Here is a 17,856-nt window from a genome sequence, read left to right on the forward strand (position 1 = left end):
AGATAGATAGATAGATAGATAGATAGATAGATAGATAGATAGATAGACAGACCAATGGAATAGATAAGAGGACAGACAAACAGATGAACAGGTAACTGGATAGATGGATAGATGGATGGATGGGATACATGAATGGATTTATAAATTGCTATAGATTTATTTAGACAGACAGATGAACTGATGGGATGGAAAAGTAGATAAATAGATAATCTATAAACTGGATGGATGATACATGGGTGGACAGAGAAATAGATCCACATAGAGAACATATGTGTGGGTAACAGGAGAACTGGAAGGAGAATTAGATGCATGGATGGATTAGATGTACAGGTAGGATACTGGCTGAATATATGGATAGGTGAATACATGGCTAGGTGAATACAAAGATGCATGGATGGATGGATGGATGGATGGATGGATGGATGGATGGATGGATGGATGGATGAGGTGGGTAAACAGATAAATAGATATACCTATGGGTAGGTGGATGAACAGAAGAATATTGAATGAAAGATACACGAGTAAAGAGATGGATAACAGCTGGATGGACATCCTGTTTACTGAGTAAGTATATCACCATACTGAGTGGTGGACGGTAGTAGGTGAATAGATCTGCTCATTTATGGGTGAATAGATGGAGCTTGAACAAGTAAAGAATGCAATCGGGCCAGAATTGACAACTTCCCTGTTGATCTTCACACCACCCTCTGGCCAAGATGAGCACTAACAAATACCAGGACCACCAGATCCAGCTGCGGGAAATTCCCAGCAGTGCTCGCCTCCTTTTTGGAGGCCTCTTGGAATGTCATAGTGGTACACAAGAGACGCTATTTTTTCCCACAGGACCTTTTTCATCTATGTTGCATCAGTCCCCAGCATGCAGCCTGAGAAAGCACATGAGACTCAGGGACAGAGTGACTAGGAGAGTCCACAGCTCAGTGCAGGGAGGAAGCATCAGTCTTTCAGAAAGAACCATGAGGCAGGAAGAATGGAGAAGAGTGCCAACTCTCTATGTCCTCTAGTATTGTGCTAGGATGAGACTGAGGACCTGGGTTGGGGAAGAAAGGGACAGTGGCTTTGAAGTATGTACAACAGGTGGTGCCTGCATTGGGCTCCACATCAGCCAATAATAGCTCCCTCCATCTCTGCCCATCATCTTCTCATCTACCCCTGCCTCTCCCGTACTTCTGGTCTCCACTGCCTTTTCTTTGTGTCTGCTAGAAGCCTGGACTATCCTTGCTCATCCCATCTGTTGTAGTCTGTCCATCCTACTAGGCAACCACAAGGTCCAGCCTCATCTCCTGGCCCTGGCCACTGCCCGCTGTCTGGGGGTTAGCTTAGCCCCAGCTTCCCAACTGGCCTCTGCCTCTTGTTCACCAGTTCTGCTCACTACACACATGCACACACACACATACCATAGCTGCAGGGCATTCTACAGAATACCTATGAGCAGGTATCTGTCATAGCTAGGCCCCTTGCCACTGGACAGCATTCCAATTACTAGGCATGGTCCACGCTTACTAAGCAGCTGTTCATCTCTCTAAGCCAGCCCTCTCTCTCGCTTACACAGTTACACACACACACACCCGACACTGTTCACAATGTTCAAATTGCTAAGCCGCACACCCATCTTGGCAGAAAGTCACTCTGCTGGTCTGGGATGCCCTTCTTCTCTACCCAGAGTGACAAGTTGCCATCCAGGGCTTAGGTATGAAGTCTGCTTTTTTAGCCTCCTCAAAGAGATTTCCCTGCTTTTCTCCCACCTCCAGCCCAGAACCAGGAGCTGTGGCCTCTGTCCCCGTCTGAGAGTCCCGTATTGTTCTGATGTTTGATGAAAATAAGGGTGACTGGCCGGTGACTGGCAGAAAGAAGCCTGGCAGGGACCACGCACCTGGGGAGGGGTGTTAGCAACTGATGGGCTGTGCTGATGCCCCTGCAGTGCCCCGACATGCTCCCACCTTCAGTGCTACAGGCGTGTCCTCCAGACAGTAGACCCTGAGGCTATACTCCAGGGAGGTGCAGAGGGCTGGGGCAAAGATAGCCAGCTGGAGCCTCTTGACTGCAGAGCGGGAGTAGGATTCGCCCGTGAACACATAGGTGCCCAGCTGGTCCAACAGGATGTGGCAGGACTTTGCCTCCAGCTGGCAGTAGCATGGGGTGTTCAGAGTCTCCTCATCCAAGGTTACCACCTCCTGCAGAGGACGAAAAGGATATTGTCACCTGAGCTGGGATCAATCAAGGGGGGGGGGGCGTTCTGAGAGACAGCTACTCCACCCAGCACCTCACCTCCCAGTGGCCCTGATGAGCCTGGGTCTTGAGCTGAAAGATCCAGTCTCCGGCGATGACTTCAGCACAGTGGGGCACAGTGAGGATGACAGGGCGGCACAGGAGGAGGCCTGTGGGTCCACAGGTCACTGAGGGGCTCAATACAGTCTGCATCCCTTCTGAAAGTGGGCTGGGGCGGGGGCAGAGGGAGACAGTGAACAAAGACCAGTCAGCAGGCCCACTCGATTCCTGGAGAATCCCAACTCCACCCAGGCCCTGTGCCAAGGCAAGTCTCTGCCCCTCATGCACTGGGACAGCCAGAGCTCCAGGGATGGGAAGGAGGGATATGGCATAAACCAAGAAGTACATTCTAGGTTTTTGCTGTCAGCCAAAGCTTTACACAGCCTCAAAAGTTTAAGGTTTTATACAACACTATTTTTTTTCTTTTCTTTCTTTAAAACAAAACAAAAACAGAACACACACACACACACACACACACACACACACACAATTTGAGGCCAGGCTTAGTGGCGCCCGCCTTTAATCCCAGCGCTTGGAGGCAGGCGGATCTCTGAGTGTGAGGCCAGCCTGGTCTAAAGAGTGAGTTCCAGGACAGGCCAGAGCTGCAGAGTGAGGCCCTGTCTCGAAAAATCCAACAATAAGCCATTCAGTGTGTGCAGGTGTGTGCATGTGCATGAGCGCACGGGTCACTTGTTTACGTTCGTTCTGTGCCCATGTTTGAACTGAGATGCTCAGCTTTTCTCAGAGCTGTGATAATCTTCACTGTCAATTTCACTGGATTTGGGGTCACAGAGGAAATGCACCCCTGACGTGTCTGTCTATGTTCCCAGAGAGGCTTATGTAGGCGGGAAGACCCACTCTGAATATGGGCAGCAAAACCTGAAGGCTGGGGACTCAGACTGAATGAAAAGAAAGAAAAGGCCAGGGAAACCCTAGGCACCAGAACTCATGACTCTCTGGTTCCTGATTACGGATGCTTCATGTTCCTGTGACCTGGAGGGGCTCTCACCCCGGTGAGCCCAAATTAAGCCCACCTCCTTAAGCACTTACTAAGCATTTGCCACAGCAGTGGGACATAAGCTATACAGTTGCTTACAAATCCTTTACATAAGGAGGGTTGGCTGCTAGGTTTTACCCATTAGAAAATGCTTTCTCTGGGGGACCCTGGACATTGTGACCAAGCTCCGAGAGGCAAATGGAAACATCTGTGCCCAGTGTGGGCAAGATTAGGGGGAGGCGCTGCCAGGGTTGGAGTGTCTACTCACAGGGTGCTTTCAGCCTTGTTGATAAGTAGATACATTTCATAGAACTTGCCCTGAGGAATGGCTCCATTTGGTACCAACAGGCTGACTCCTAGGGAGAAAGAGAGGTCATCAGAAGTGGGAAGAGGAGGTAGCCAAGTTGAGAGACTCGTGACTGGGGGAAGAGGACCTCTAACATTGATGGGGTGAAGGGTCAGGCTGGGGGTCAGAAGGCCCCAGTGCTAGTTTCATGCTAGCTCAGAACAGGACCCTGAAAAGCTGCCAGCTGTTACTTTGACAAGTTAAGATGAGCACCCTGGCCCTTCTGCGACTCAAAACTAGGACAGCTCTGTGGGGCTCTAATGGTAAGAGCCAGTCTCCCACCCTGACAAGGGAGGTGAGGCCCTTCCAAGTTGTTGATCCAACGCTTCCCTGGACTAGAGAGACCCAGACAAGCATGATCTCAGGTATTCTACAAGACTTCTCTATATAATCTGCCCCGAGTTTCACTTTCCAATCTGAGCAATAGAATCAGGGGCCTACCTGTACCAGGAATGCTCAGCCTCCCTCCCAGGCAACCAAAGGTGCCACTGACGCTGCTGCTGGGGTCTCGGGGCAGGCCCAGGAGCTGTTGGGAACCAAGGCTGGCACTACGCAGGTGTAGGAAGTGGGTGTCCCTGGAGAAATCGCCTGGATATGTGCCAGGAGGTAAGACACCCAGCAGGTCAGTTCCATCAGCCAGGCCAGATCCAGAGCCAGTGGTGCTGGAGTTATAGACCTTGATCTTGAGGCTGGGCAAAGGATCCAGCAGAGGTGAGTTAGTCATAGGGATCTTGTCGGCTGAGTCTTGCAGGGCATACACAGGCCCACGGTAGATGCCAGCACTGGCTGTCAGGTCTGGAGGGGCAGACGGGTGGAGGAGCTGCGGGTTGCCTGCAGGGGTGGATGTGATGGTCAGAATCACCTTCCCCTCCCCTCACTACACTGGCTCCACCCACTCTGTTCTCTCCAGGCCTTTTGTCCCACCCACGTCTACCCACAAAAGGGTCAACTGCCACCTCCCACAGGGAACTTTGGGGCAAATGGGGAAGTACCCTAGGGGGCTGTCAGGACCCCAGCTCTGGTGACAGCTACACTGTTTTAGAGTCCCCCAACCATTCCTGTTAACCAGGCTTCTCCATGTCCTTACTAGGCCTTGCAGTCTTGAAGTTGACAGGGTGGAAGCCACCAGTGAGGGCGGCAGAAGAATCAGTGATGTCTGTGTCAAAGTCCCGGCAGTTTCTTCGGTACACGACCACACCCACTGCCATGAAAACCGCCACCACAATAAAGATGGCCACCACAAGGCCTGCATACAGCGCCACGTCTCCTGAGGGTTCTAGGACTGTAGGAGCAGTGAGGTTAACTGAGGAGGGGGCCCTTTGGGGTCCCAAGGGAAAAAAAATCTAGACTCTAAGCTTAGCCTGCTGAGTGAGACAGCTAATCTTGTAACCCTCTGAGACTACCTCTTCCTCAGTAAATTGTCACAAAATCCCCGAAGTTAGGCCCTAATTCCCACCCTCTTGTATAGCGTTGAAGGTGACAGAACCAATAGGTCTGATGATTCACAAGCTCAGTCATGGCTCACTGCTGAGGAGCCAAGGGTATGAGGCTCAAAAACGTGAGGGCACAAAATTCCACCTAAATGATAAAGCTCCAAGCCTTCAGTAATTTCCATATGACCAAGGACCCCAGTGTCCCAAAACTTTCTGAAGTGGTCTCCTCAGCTACACAGTAAATGGGAGGTGCAGAGGATGGAAGGAGTGGGGTGCGAGGCAAAGCCGTGGATGGACAGGGGGTGAGCAGATGGGCGAAAAGAAAGATGGGACTAGAGGAGGCTCCACCAGGGCTCCACCTCCTTCCTCTGGCAGGGAGCAGCAGTTGCGAATAACTACTCATTGCCAGGCAGGAATGTGTGGAAAGGTCAGAGGCAGGGTCCACAGAGCATTCTAGAAGGATGGGCATATCCAGTCTCCATCATCCCTGTGTGCCTAAGTAGACCCGCGTGGCTACTGAAAACTAAAATGTGGCCGATGCAACTGAAAAGCTGTGGGTTTTTTTTCTTTTTAATGAGTTTAGTTTTAATTAAGTGAAATATGAATTTTAAAAGTCACCTGTAGAGTGACTATCACACCAGCCAGCTCAGGCACAACCAAAAGGGAGGCATAGCTGCTCTTTGATCTCACTTCTTTCGGGAGCTCCCAAAAAGCACCTGTGCTTCATTAAAAACAGGGAACTCTGGGAGAGGTAGCCTGAGCTTGCCTTCTGCACCTTTCGGTGAGCTCACACCCATGCCTTGTAACATAGAAGGCCATGACTTCCTGCTCTGGGAAACTGCTCATTTTCAACACTATCTTTCTACCTTTGCTCAACAATCCTCATTAGAGCTCCCCCAGAGCATTCTGGGAACCGGGAAGCTGCTACAGACTCTTCCTCTGGGCTGGCCCCCACCTCTACCGTCCTCATTCGCACTGGGGCCACTTGGTTGGTGATTTATACACTCTAAAACAGCCATTGGGCCTGCCCTCCCAGTGAGTGGAGCTGAAGACTTCCCTGCAGATTTTATGATTCCAGAATGCTCTGAAATTGTTCTTTAATTACCACAGGCTGGTCTGAAGGAGGGGCTGGATTGCCCTGATATTGTTTTCAGTGTCACAGCAGCAAGAGCCCTTGGGGCAGGAAAGTCCCTTGGGAGCTGACTCAGAGCAGCAGCACCTGTCTCGTCCCAGGAACGAGGGCTTGGGAGGTGTAACCCAGCTGCTAGGGGTGCAGAGGGGGCACAGAGGTGGCCAGGCATGATACTGTCTCCTGGAATGTCCCAGGGAGGAAAAACAAAGATTAAGACTATCTGCTTTGGCCACAAAAATATTTAGGTTCACCAGGTGGTGCTAACGCACCCCTTTAATCCCAGCACTCGGAGGCAGAGGCCAGCGGGCAGATCTCTGTGAGTTTGAGGTTAGCCTGGTCTACAGAGCAAGTTCCAGGACAGCCAGGGATACACAGAGAAACCTGTCTTGAAAAACAAAAACAAAAAATAATAATAATAATTTGGGTTCAAGTCCTGGCTCTGCTACTTCCTGGTTTGTCCCTTGGACAAATTTCTTTCTTCCTCTGAGGCTGAGTTTCCTATTCTGCATCGGGGGAGGGGGAATCCTGGAGCCTTTCTGTCAGCCAAGAGTCTGCTTGCCTCTGTGTGACAGAAGTGTGGCAACATGCATGAGGTGCAGGGATCCTCTGGGGTTGTACAGGGACAAAGTAATGTCAACTCTTTTGCCTTGCACCCCACACTCATGGAAAGCCAGCAAAGGAAAGCCAGGGGTCCCGAGAGGAAAGAGGACAGTGATGAAATGGGACTTACGGTGGCTTTTAGGGTCGTTTAGAGTTCTCTTATCTGTCAAGGGAAATAAAGGGAAAGATAATGACATGGGTGACAGAAAAAGGATGGTAGAGAAGGAAATGCGGGCATGGTATGGGTGAGATGACGGATGTGGGAGCCAGACAGAGGCCCAATGGGCTGCTCTGCTCAGGGTAGGCACAGTGGCCCAAGGCTGGGCAGGGGCAGAGGGGTCTGTCACCTGACTCCCGAGCACTCACTCTGCACACACAGCCCATCGGTGCAGTTCTTGGAGTCGAGTAGAGTTCCACTGCAGTCACGGCCTCCATTTTGGGGCGGGGGTGCCATGCACTCACGGCTGCGCCAGTGCGCACACTCTGTGCTGCAGGCCGACCACTTGCTCCACTCAGTCCATGCTCCATCCACTGTGGGAGCACAGTACATGCATGTACACACAGTTATGTGCTCAAACGACAACACAGAAGCAGTTACAAAAACACACGCACACACATGCGCCCACAGGCTACATACATGTTAATCAGTAAACCAACACCATATCCACACAGCCACAGGCTATAGGCAATTAGGTGGACTCAGTGAACAAGAACAAAGATGTTCAAGGTTACCCCACACAGAGACCAAAACCTGGTAAGGAAACAGCAGATACTCACACATATACAACCATAGGACAGGCACAAGGGAGCAGATGAACCCAGAGAAGGGGCAAGACAGTCAGGGAGGAGGCTAACAGGATGAGGGGCTGTGGCCAACAGGCATCTCAACAGATACACACAGAGAGCTCTCTGGGACCCTAACAGCTCTTGAAGTGAGGCTCAGCCTTATCCAGCTGCAGCTCACTGCCTCTGACCCCATGTCCCCAGCAGCCTGGGACAGAACCATAAACTAGAGAACATAGGGTACGCTGCGGACCTGGTTCTGTACGCCCTGCTGCTGGAGGGAAGGTGCCGCCCCAACTCTACACACATGCCACGGGCAGAAGAGCCTGGGTGGGCTTGTGGCTCCTACCTGGGCACACGGTGGTGCAGGCTGTCTTCTGGAAGGCCTGTCCCTCGCAGAAGGCACCTCCATTGAGTGGGGCTGGGTTGGTACAGGTCCGTGTACGCTTCTGCCAGCCCCGGCCACAGCGGTTAGAGCAGGGTGACCACTCTGCCCAGCTGGACCAGCCGCCATTCACTGTAGGGGAGGGCCATCACATGGTTAGAATGGAGCTGGCTTCCTCCAGGTATTTCCAGCCCATCACCCACCTTCACTAACCCAGCCACTCTGGGGGAACCATTCACCTATGGGGCTGGGCACTGAGATGCCACTATGAGCACTGAGAGGGCCTAGGAAGTCACTGTCTGATCCTGGCCTATTGTACAGTGACAAAGGAAGTTGCTAGAGGGCTGGCACTTAACCAGGTTACCCAGTGTGTGGTGGGGTACCTGAGATTTGGCCTGGAACTGAATCTCAGGATTGGACTCCCTACTACATTCTAGTCACCTCCACTGTGGTTCTCCCTCCATCCTGGGGCCTAGAGAAATAGCAGAGAGCAGCATGCAGGCCAAGACAGCACCTTTACCTCTGCTGGGACAAATGTCAGATGTCTGGCTGTGACCGTGCCTTGGGCCTAACTCAGGAGAACCGGGTCTTTTTTTTTTGGAGGGGGGCAAAGGGTCCTGAGAAGTAGAGAATGTTCCTGGCTGGGGACCCAGAGTACCTGACTTAACCACTTATCTTCCTGAATGGCCCCTGCATACAGCTCCTGGAGGATAGGGTAGGGAGGATGCATTGCTTCTGGCCTCCCCATAGCACTGGAGAGCTCCCCAGAGAGGGCACCCAATACTCCCACAGCACATCCCAGCAAGCGCCCGCCCACACCGTATACGATGAGCGTGGCTGTGGTGCTCCGGCGCTTGGCCACAATGTTCTTGGCCACACAGGTGTAGTTGGCTGTGTCCGACAGGCGAGCCTGGCGGATGATGAGGTTGTGGTCAATGGTGAGCAGGAAGTTGGTGTCCTGAGTGGGGTCGATGACATCTTCATTCTTGAGCCATTCCACCTGTGGAGGGGGCCAGTGAGGGCTCATTGTCTGCCTGCTAACACTAGGGATGGGCCTCCTGCAGAGGGAAGGAGGGGTCCAAGCACAACTGGAATAACTGGTCCTGCCTATGGCCATGCCTGTACCTGAGTTCACACCTAGCAGCAACAGGTTCCAGCACCACTGCGGGGACATCATTTACCAGCTGAGAGATCTTGGGAGACTCAGAGCCTCACCTTTACCAACCGTAAGATGGAACCTGAACAGCACCCACCCCATAGGGCTGGGGTGAGTGTGACATGCATAGGCTGCTGTGTTATCTGCCGCACCCTAAGTTCTTAAAAGCTGCAGCTCCTGCAGCAGGACTCTGGGTTCATTCCTCAGCTCCACCACTCACTAGCAGTCATAACCTAGGTGGTCACCCCATCCTTCCCACCTCTAAAGGGTGGCCTTGTCCACACTGCAGGTGGCAACTATCACTCAGGAGCCCCCTATACCCAATGTCCAGGAGGACAAAAGTAGAAGAGCCCAGGTGACCAGTACAAAGTTTGGGAGCTCAACAGCTGAGCTCTGAGTGAAAGGCCAGTCAGTCCTTTGGTGCAAGGCTACATGTCCCCCTTAAATTCCTAGACCAGTGTAGGGTATAGGTGAGGAAACAGGAAGTTGATCTCTAGCGGATGGAGTGAACACCTGGAAACATACACCGAAACCCAGTAGTATCTACAAGTGTGGTCTCAGAGACTAGAGCCGGGGCCTGCCCATGGAGCCCCCGGGTCCCTTCCTGTGAGTCTGCACCTATAGAGGGCTGGGTGGAGTCTGGTGTGAGTGGGGTTCAAAAAGAGGCAGAACCTTATCTGGCTGGCCATGTCCTCCTCACCTCAGCCACAGGCACTCCCTCTGGTGGGCGGCACTGCAGAAGGACCTCATGATCCAAGGGTACCTCCTTAGCCAGAGGCTCCTGGTCAAAGTTCTTGCGCAGGTCTGAGAAGAGTTCCAAGGGTATCAAGTGAGTGCTGGATGGGAGCGAAGTGCCACTGTGGCCACTAGAGGGCAATGTACACTCAAGGAACTGTTTATAGGCTGCCTTCACCTGGGGAAAACAGGGTCCCCTCCCTGTCTCTGGGACCTTGCCTCAAAGCTTCCAGCTTTCTTTCTTGGATGGCAAGGGCCGCCAGAAACCCTCAAGCCTCCTTAGAGGCCTAGCCTCTGGGTCTAGAAGCTCATGTGGTCTGGCATGCACACGCTATGGAGGGTATTTCTCTGACGACGACAAGGACATGGGATGGGGCAATCGGGGTGGCATACAGGCAATTCGGATGTAGGCTCGGCGACTCTTGGTAGTTCCTGAGGAGCTCCACGCCACGCACTGGCACCAGTAGTCCTCCAGCCCGAAGAGCTCCTCCACCTGCTGCCTTGACACCTCAATCTGTACTTCTCTCACCCGCAAGCCTGTGAGGGAGAAGACTGGGCCTCAGTGGAAGAAAGACAGTACCTCCCTTCTACCCAAGCCTGTGGCTCTCCTGCAGAAGACCCCTGGTTTCCATTTGGATCCATGGCCATTCCCCAGGCCTACCATACTGACTGTTCCGTTGGCCTTGCTCTGTCTTGTGTCTAATTCTGTTATTAATCAGACTTTAGAAGAGAATGAACTTTCAAGTCTATTGTTTAGAACCCCAGTACCATGCTCACACCTCCAACTGAACTTCAGGGGTGACACTCAGCAGTGGTTAAATCTGGGGTGTGGCTTTACTTCTATCTGGGTGGGCCTGAGATCAGGGCATTTCAAGGCAAAGCAGAAACTGAAGGAGAAAAAAAGGTCAGGGGTGGTCAGAATAAAGGAAAGTAGGAGAGATACAGACACAGACAAAGAAGAGAACCACAGACATGACCAAGAGAAGGAAAATCCAGTCTGGCTGCCAGGGCAGAGCCCTCAGCTCAGGTTGCTGGGCTCCCTCAGGTCGGGGGCATCTGTGCTCGGTCTCTTCCTAACCCTACATTCTGGGAATGACATTGCTCCCAAGGCTCCCACAGAGACAGGGCCTGGTGACAGGCGCCCTCACTGATCCAGGGACACTGATGCTTGCCTGCCTGTGAGACATGTTTAGAGCTGAGCCTCTGCCTGGCAACAGGGTGAGCTGCAACTCAGCAGGAAGGGTCCTTGTGCCTCCCCCGATCCCAAAGTTCATCCCCGTCCTTCCTTCCTTAGGGTGTGGGCTGCATTCCAGGACCATTCATTCAGTCATTCATGCAGCATTTACAGGACAGAGCACCCTCCATCTGCAATCCAAAACACTTCCCCAAATGAAACTTTACTATTTATATCTTATTTGTTTGTTTTTCAAGACAGAGCTTTCTGTGTAGCCCCAACTGTCCTGAAATTCACTATACAGACCAGGCTGTCCTCTAACTCAGAGATCCACCTGCCTCTGCCTCCTGAGTGCTGGGATTAAAGGTGTGTGCCACCACGGAGCAGTGAAATTTTAAGTTAAAATGTGTGCCTGTAGGTGTGGGCACATGTGAGCCACAGCACATGTGGAAGTCAGAGGACGGTTTCCTGGAATCCATTCTCCTACTACATGGGACCAGATACTGAACTCTGGCATCTTTCCCCACCAAGCCATTTTGCCAGCCAATTTTATACTTTATTTTACATTATATTATATTATATTATATTATATTATATTATATTATATTATATTTTATTTTATTTTATTTTATTTTATCTTTTTGCCACGTAGGGAATTGAACCCTTGCAAGTACTGAATCACTCTATCAATCCCAGGCCCTCTTCTCATTTTTTATTTTGAGACAGTGTTCCAAAATAAACTTAAACCTATCATTCTCCTGCCTCAGCCTCCAGAGCAACCGAGATAAGATCACAAGACACTACTCCACAACCAAAAACAAGCACCGACAGAATGGTGCAGAAACTGCAGGTTTTAAGGTATTTTAAATGTTACTTCTTTTTTCTTTCTTTCCTTTTCTTAGTTGGGGGGAGGGGAGGCACTATCTGAATCATAATCTGGACAAGTTCAAAGTCCAAAAAATTCTGAAATCTGAAACACTTCTGTTCCCAATTGTATTGACAAGGGCCACTGAACACGTGTGAACCTTTTCTTTAATAGCAAGAACAACTTCTGCCAAGCAATCACATCAGGAACGTAACTGAAAAAACGGCACCATTTTCCCCTCACAGAAAGCTATGGAAGAACACAAACAGTGTTGAACCTCGCCTGGTGCACAACTGGCCAATGTGTGGGAAGGTGGGGGAGCCCCGAGGGTGGGGGAGCCCCTGCTGGGGATTGTGGTCAATACGCAGAGAACTCAGGGGACACTGAGGCTTAGAGGGGCATCATGGCGGGTGGTGTCTCTGAGAAGCCCAGGCAGGGCTGGCCTCACCTGTGGCCTCATCCAGGCTCTCCTGTGTGACGTGGTCGTTCTGGCTGACCCATTCACCATTGCACTTAAAGTAGATCTGTGTGGCGGGAAAGGCACGGCAGCGCAGTTCCACCGGCTTGTTCTTCACAATGTAGGCGTCCTGTGGCTCCTGCAGGAAGTGAGGCAGCTGCTCGGCAGGCGCTGATGGGAAGGAGTCTGGGAGCACCTGGCCACCTGACTCAACGCCTGTGGGGGAGGAAAGAAGTACCATGAAGTGTGGGCCGGACACCTCTCACCCTGGGACCCGCACCACCCATACAAGGTCTCCTGAGCCAGCAGCCTCCCCATCCTGCTCTGCGTTTAAGAGGCCAGACCAGACAGACTTTGTGGGCCTGGCCAGTCCTGGGATGTTAGTGGTCCCTTCTTCCTTCTATCTGAAGAAAACGGGGAGACCAGAGGCAAGGACACCCACACTGGGCCTGCCCTGGCTCTGCCTGGCCTCAGCCATCTCCCACCGCGAAGCCTCAAAAAGGAACAGGCTGAGGTTAAAGCACAAACCAGGCCAGCTCTGCCCTGAAGCAACCACTGCCCTCTCCAGCCCCAGCCAGCCAGACTGGAGACATAGTGGCATCCAAGGACCCTCAGGGTGTGGTGTGGGGGATGGGGGAGGGGAGGTTGTGCCAAACCCAGGGCTCTGAGCATCCTGCAGCCAGCCTCTTTCCAGGCTCACACCCTTAGCAGAACAGAGGAGACCCTTCAGAGAACACAGCAAAGCTAAGAGGGTGGCTACCTCCTCCCCCACAAGGCCTGGTGGAACCGCCTGTGTCCCTGGAAAGAACAGCACCTTGGGAGGTGAGAAAAACAGGAAGGGAGGAAAGCAGGCCAGGCTTATGATTGGTCACCATTCACTTAGGAAAATTGGCTCTACATCACAAATGCAGAACAATCAGGCGGCAGCTCAGGACAAGCAGTGGGGCTTGTGCTCACCACTCCTGGGAAAGCCGAATCAAGTGCGGGGTGGCATGTGTGAGTGTGCACAGCGCCTCCCCCCAGCAATGTGCCTGTAGAGGCAGTGGGGTCCTGGGAGGCCTAAACAGGGATTATGCCCTTGCCCTTCAGATCAAAAGGCTCTGTGTGACCCTAAGAATCCCCCCTGAGGGCAGTGGGGCAGGGGACACAGAGTTCCTCATGAGCAGATTTTTAAAACGTGTCTGTTCTTTCTCTCTGTGCACCAGGAGACTCTCCTAAGACTGGGGTAGTTTTGGGAGAGAAGACCTGGGCAAAAGATACTGGCTTTCATGGGTAAGGGAGAAGCCGGCCAATAGGATGCAAACCCATCTTCAATGTGACCCAGACAGTGTGCTTTGAGGAACACATGATGGCCTGGAAGGGGGCCTGGCACTCGGTAGGTACTCATTGCCAAATGTCTACACAAGCAGTGAGCTGATGAGTTATTGAACAACCCTCTATGTGTTCTGTTGTCCTCATTTTATAGGAGAAATTGAGGCTCAGAGAGGCTGATGGAGTTACTCAAGATCCCACCCCACCCCCACCCTGGTCATGGCACAGCAGGAGTCCAGGTGTGGTGGCCTCAACCAGGTACCAGCCAAGTATGAACTACTTGGGGTTCCTGGGGTCTGTTCTGCTAGGCCCTACTTAGAGGATATTTCCTAGTCCCTAGATACACCTCATGATCACCCTCAACACAGCCACCTGCTCATTCTAGTTGTTAGTAGATCAGTCTATTTTAATGGTATCACAAGGCCACAAAGAATTCCCAACAAGTGATGAATTCATTAGATAATCTAGAGTGAAGGAGCTCGGTATGACTTTATTCTTAAAAGCTTAGTTTCCACTTGGAAAGATACCTAGTATAATCTCATATCCATGCTCATCACTGCTCTGCACATAATAGCAAGGAAATGGAACTGGCACAGATGCCCATCAATGCATGGATAATGAGAATGTAGAACATGTATACACAAGTGGAATTGTATTCACCCACGAAGAAAAATGCTATTTGTGGGGAAAGGGAATCTGGACATTATTATCTAAAGTGTGGTAACCCAGGCTCAGAGAAACAAATACTTAATGTTATTTCTCACACATGGATCTATGGATCCTACCTTCCAACACACACACACACACACACACACACACACACACACACACACACACGCATGCATACACGCCCATTGCGCACATGTACACAAACCCTTATTATTATCCCATTTCAACAACTTGCTAACAGGGTGGTATGTGTGCACCAGCTGAGCACAGCTCAAGTTCTCAGAGCAGAGCGGACGCCACTCCTCTCACTATTAGTCCCAGGGTCCTTATTTTCCGATATCCAAAGCCCAGCTTTGCAGTGACATAGCCAACTGAAAGAGAGCCAGCTAATGGAAGTGTTGAAACAGTGAACTGGGTCACAGCTTCTGCGACTACTGTTTCCCTGTGTGTGTGTGTGTGTGTGTATGTGTTACTGTTTCCATGTATGTATGTATGTATGTATGTATGTATATCAATATCAACACGAGGTCAGGGATCCTAGTCTATCTTACAGGGGCTGTTCTGCCAGAGGTGTGACCTAGCATCAAGCACAGGCTAGGCTCACATTCGGTAGGTAAGAATGATCTTGAACTCTAGGTCCTCCTGAGATCCACCTCCCAGGTGCTGGGATCACAGGTATACACCATCCAAGCCTCTCCTAGCTTCCTGTCCCTACAGAATGAGAGCTCACAAATGCCGCTGGCAGGCTGTTCCAATAACAACACTAACCTTGCAGGTTGCACAGCCTCCTGGTCTCTGAGGCTCCCAGCCATGACACTTATCTTGGAGGTCACACAGCTGACCCACCTCTGGAGGTCTCAGCCCCCAGATTCTCATTCTCTTGTCTCCTGTCTCTAAGGCCAAGTTTGAGTCCACCCTCCACCCTGTTGTCCCCTAGTGATAAGGTCCCTATTCTCTTGGAAACACAGGCAGGTGTGGGGCTAATAGGCCTGGCAGGTACTGTCTATTAGAGCTCTGTGGCTCCTTAGCAGTTTCAGTGACTGCTCTGGAGGACAGGGATGCACAGGCTCTTCCAAGGGACCTCAGTGTTCATGTCAGGGTACCTGCTGGAGAAGGACAGTGGGCATGGCAAGATTTTCCAGTCCACAGATTTCTCCCCAGGAGCTGAGGGCTGTGCGTGCAGTTAAGACACCAGCTTCAAAGATTCAAGGACCTAAGGCAGTAGAGTAGGTAGGAGGCAGAAGACTAAAAAGGGACCAGCTTCCCAGAGGTCCCAGCCCAAGCACTTATCCTCTTTTCCTTCCTTCCTTCCCTCTCTCTATTTTGTTTTGTTTTTTGAGACAGGGTTTCTCTTTGTAGCCCTCTCTGTCCTGAAATTCATTCTGTAGACCAAGCTGGCCTCAAACTAACAGAGATCTGCCTGCCTCTGCCTCCTTGGTGCTGAGAATAAAGGCGTGCCTGGGCTCTCCCTTTAAAATATCTCACTCTGTAGACCAGGCTAGTACCCTCAAATTGGTGATCCTCTTGCCCTAGCCACCTGAGTGTTTGAATTACAGGCACATTCCACAAACCGCAGTTGCTCAAGCATGCTTGTCACCTTTATGAAAGGAAAGCAGATTTGCTCCCCTGTAGTGACTAAACCCCAGGCTTGGGCTGGGCAGGAGTGGGCAGGTTTCCCAAAGCCCCCTGGTCTGGTTCAAATCCTTAGTCTGAACCAGGAGATCTGATAAGGTGGTTTGCCTCTTGGGCCTCAATCCTTGCCTGCTAACTTCAGGGTGCTGCCAAGAAGGCACACAAGGAACCAGATGAAACTGTGCCTTGAAAACAGTGGCGCTACAGTCTGTGTGAAAGGTGGAGAATGTTCTCCAGCTTTGGCTGGCCTGTGGGAGGATCTGGAGACCTGAGCTTCTCAGGCCTCTTGGTCCACTGTCACCTGAACCCCTTGAAGAAAGTTGGTCTGGAGTCCTGTGTGTTACCAGCTCAGAAACGGGGTGCTACTAACATCACACAGCCAGATCAGAGTTCCGTTTCTGGCTCAGGGACAATGGTTCAGAAAGATGCGCAGCTGCGGCAGGATACGGGCATCGGAATATAAACACCTACCAGACTTTGCTCCCAGGATGGAGGTCCAAGCACAAAGCTGTAGCTTGGTAGGGAGGGTCTTGGCACCTCCATCACTGGCCTTTGTCTCTGGGTCTGAGGGACCCTGGCACAGTTCTAGGCATCTATCTAAGGTAGAGCAGGCCATGTGTCCAGGGAAAGGAGGAGGGGGTAAGGGAGGTGCGCACAGAGCCACCCCACGCTGGGTACATTTATCATTAGTAATCACAGTGGCTCTTCAGCTTCTGGACACCAGCTAATTCTCCCAGCCCTGACTCCCACTGCATGGAAAATCTCTCCCATTCACTGCAGGCTGCTGCGCTCGGTGGGGAGTGGGCAGAGCTAGAGGAGACGAGCCAACTTATTATTATGTTTTAAAAACACGAACCCCACAGGCTGGGCCCCTCCTTGGACACAAAGCATTGCCTCCATCTGGGCCTGGCTCCTGTGGGGTTCAGGCTGCGGTCTCCCTCAGAGGCAGTTACAATGCCCGTTACTGATGACAAATGGGGGCTGGCCAGCTTGGAGGACACCAAGTTGCTCCTAACAAAGAAGGCCTCTCACCCAGCCCTGTTCCCACACCCTGCGCAGACCCTTCTGTGCCCATGATGTCATTTCCTATGATGGCCACAGGGATTAGCATTGCCAAGCAGACCAATGGGGCAGGAACTTGCAACCTGAGGGGAGTCCAGACGCTCCTGTGAGGTCTCTCTCCAAGGTTCATGCTAGTTACAGAGTGGAGGTAACACAGTCCCTGAGTCACTGGGAGAAGCTATACTGCCAGCCCTCCCTGAACCCTGGGTTCAGTGTCAGCCTTGGTGAGGACAGAGCCCTGAAGGCAGTTTTGCTTCCTCCTCTCCAGGAGGGGACCAAGGCCTCTCATCCACCCTCTTCCAGAAAATGACCTTTGATCCTATTTACAGCATAAAAAAAAACCTTTGTGGCACCATACACAGCAGGCATGCAACAAGCCTGTGTTGGCTCTCCATTTTATAGGGCCAGAAACTGAGGCTCAAAAAAAACAAAAGACCAGAGGATGCAACCAAGATCACAGCTACCAAGATACATAGCATTCTTGCCATTCAACACTATTAATAATCCTATGGGCCATAGGTGATAGCTGTGTCTGTCCCCTCAGAGGCAAGACCTCAAGCCCTGTTCCCTTCCTCTTGGCCTGACCCCTCCCATGCTCCAGGACAGAGGCTTCATCCTTGGGGACACTATGCTAAATGCCACTCTCCTTTCTCAGATGATGCCAACCTCCCCGCCCTGTCTTATTTGGTGACTTGCAATTTCAAACTCCGAACACTCAGCTGCTCACGGGGACAAGGTGGGAAGTGATCTCCTGGTACTGTGGACAGGGTGGGAAGCATGTTCCTGGTACTCTCCTCTTTCACCCTCCAACCCGGCACCTGGTCCTGGGTTGA

The 17,856-nt window shown here is 51.7% G+C and overlaps 1 protein-coding gene across 2 annotated transcripts in view; it reads right to left on the bottom strand.

Annotated features, from left to right (window-relative positions):
• Unc5b (unc-5 netrin receptor B) overlaps positions 1-17,856 on the bottom strand; it is a 67,309-nt gene that overhangs the window by 7,006 nt on the left and 42,447 nt on the right. Inside the window, exons 2-13 of one of the 2 annotated variants that reach the window (XM_055598871.1) lie at positions 12,341-12,565; positions 10,247-10,390; positions 9,819-9,922; positions 8,782-8,962; positions 7,927-8,094; positions 7,161-7,325; positions 6,925-6,957; positions 4,717-4,911; positions 4,071-4,460; positions 3,552-3,639; positions 2,287-2,455; positions 1,959-2,192 (exon numbers count right to left, since the gene is read on the bottom strand). In XM_055598871.1, the coding sequence (XP_055454846.1) occupies positions 1,959-2,192; positions 2,287-2,455; positions 3,552-3,639; positions 4,071-4,460; positions 4,717-4,911; positions 6,925-6,957; positions 7,161-7,325; positions 7,927-8,094; positions 8,782-8,962; positions 9,819-9,922; positions 10,247-10,390; positions 12,341-12,565 (2,096 nt within the window). The remainder of the gene's footprint in view (positions 1-1,958; positions 2,193-2,286; positions 2,456-3,551; positions 3,640-4,070; positions 4,461-4,716; positions 4,912-6,924; positions 6,958-7,160; positions 7,326-7,926; positions 8,095-8,781; positions 8,963-9,818; positions 9,923-10,246; positions 10,391-12,340; positions 12,566-17,856) is intronic. The other variant, XM_055598872.1, reaches the window with a different exon arrangement.

The sequence above is a fragment of the Psammomys obesus genome, unplaced genomic scaffold (genome assembly GCF_907164565.1).
Source record: "Psammomys obesus unplaced genomic scaffold, mPsaObe1.curated_primary_1811, whole genome shotgun sequence".
Classification (NCBI taxonomy): domain Eukaryota; kingdom Metazoa; phylum Chordata; class Mammalia; order Rodentia; family Muridae; genus Psammomys; species Psammomys obesus.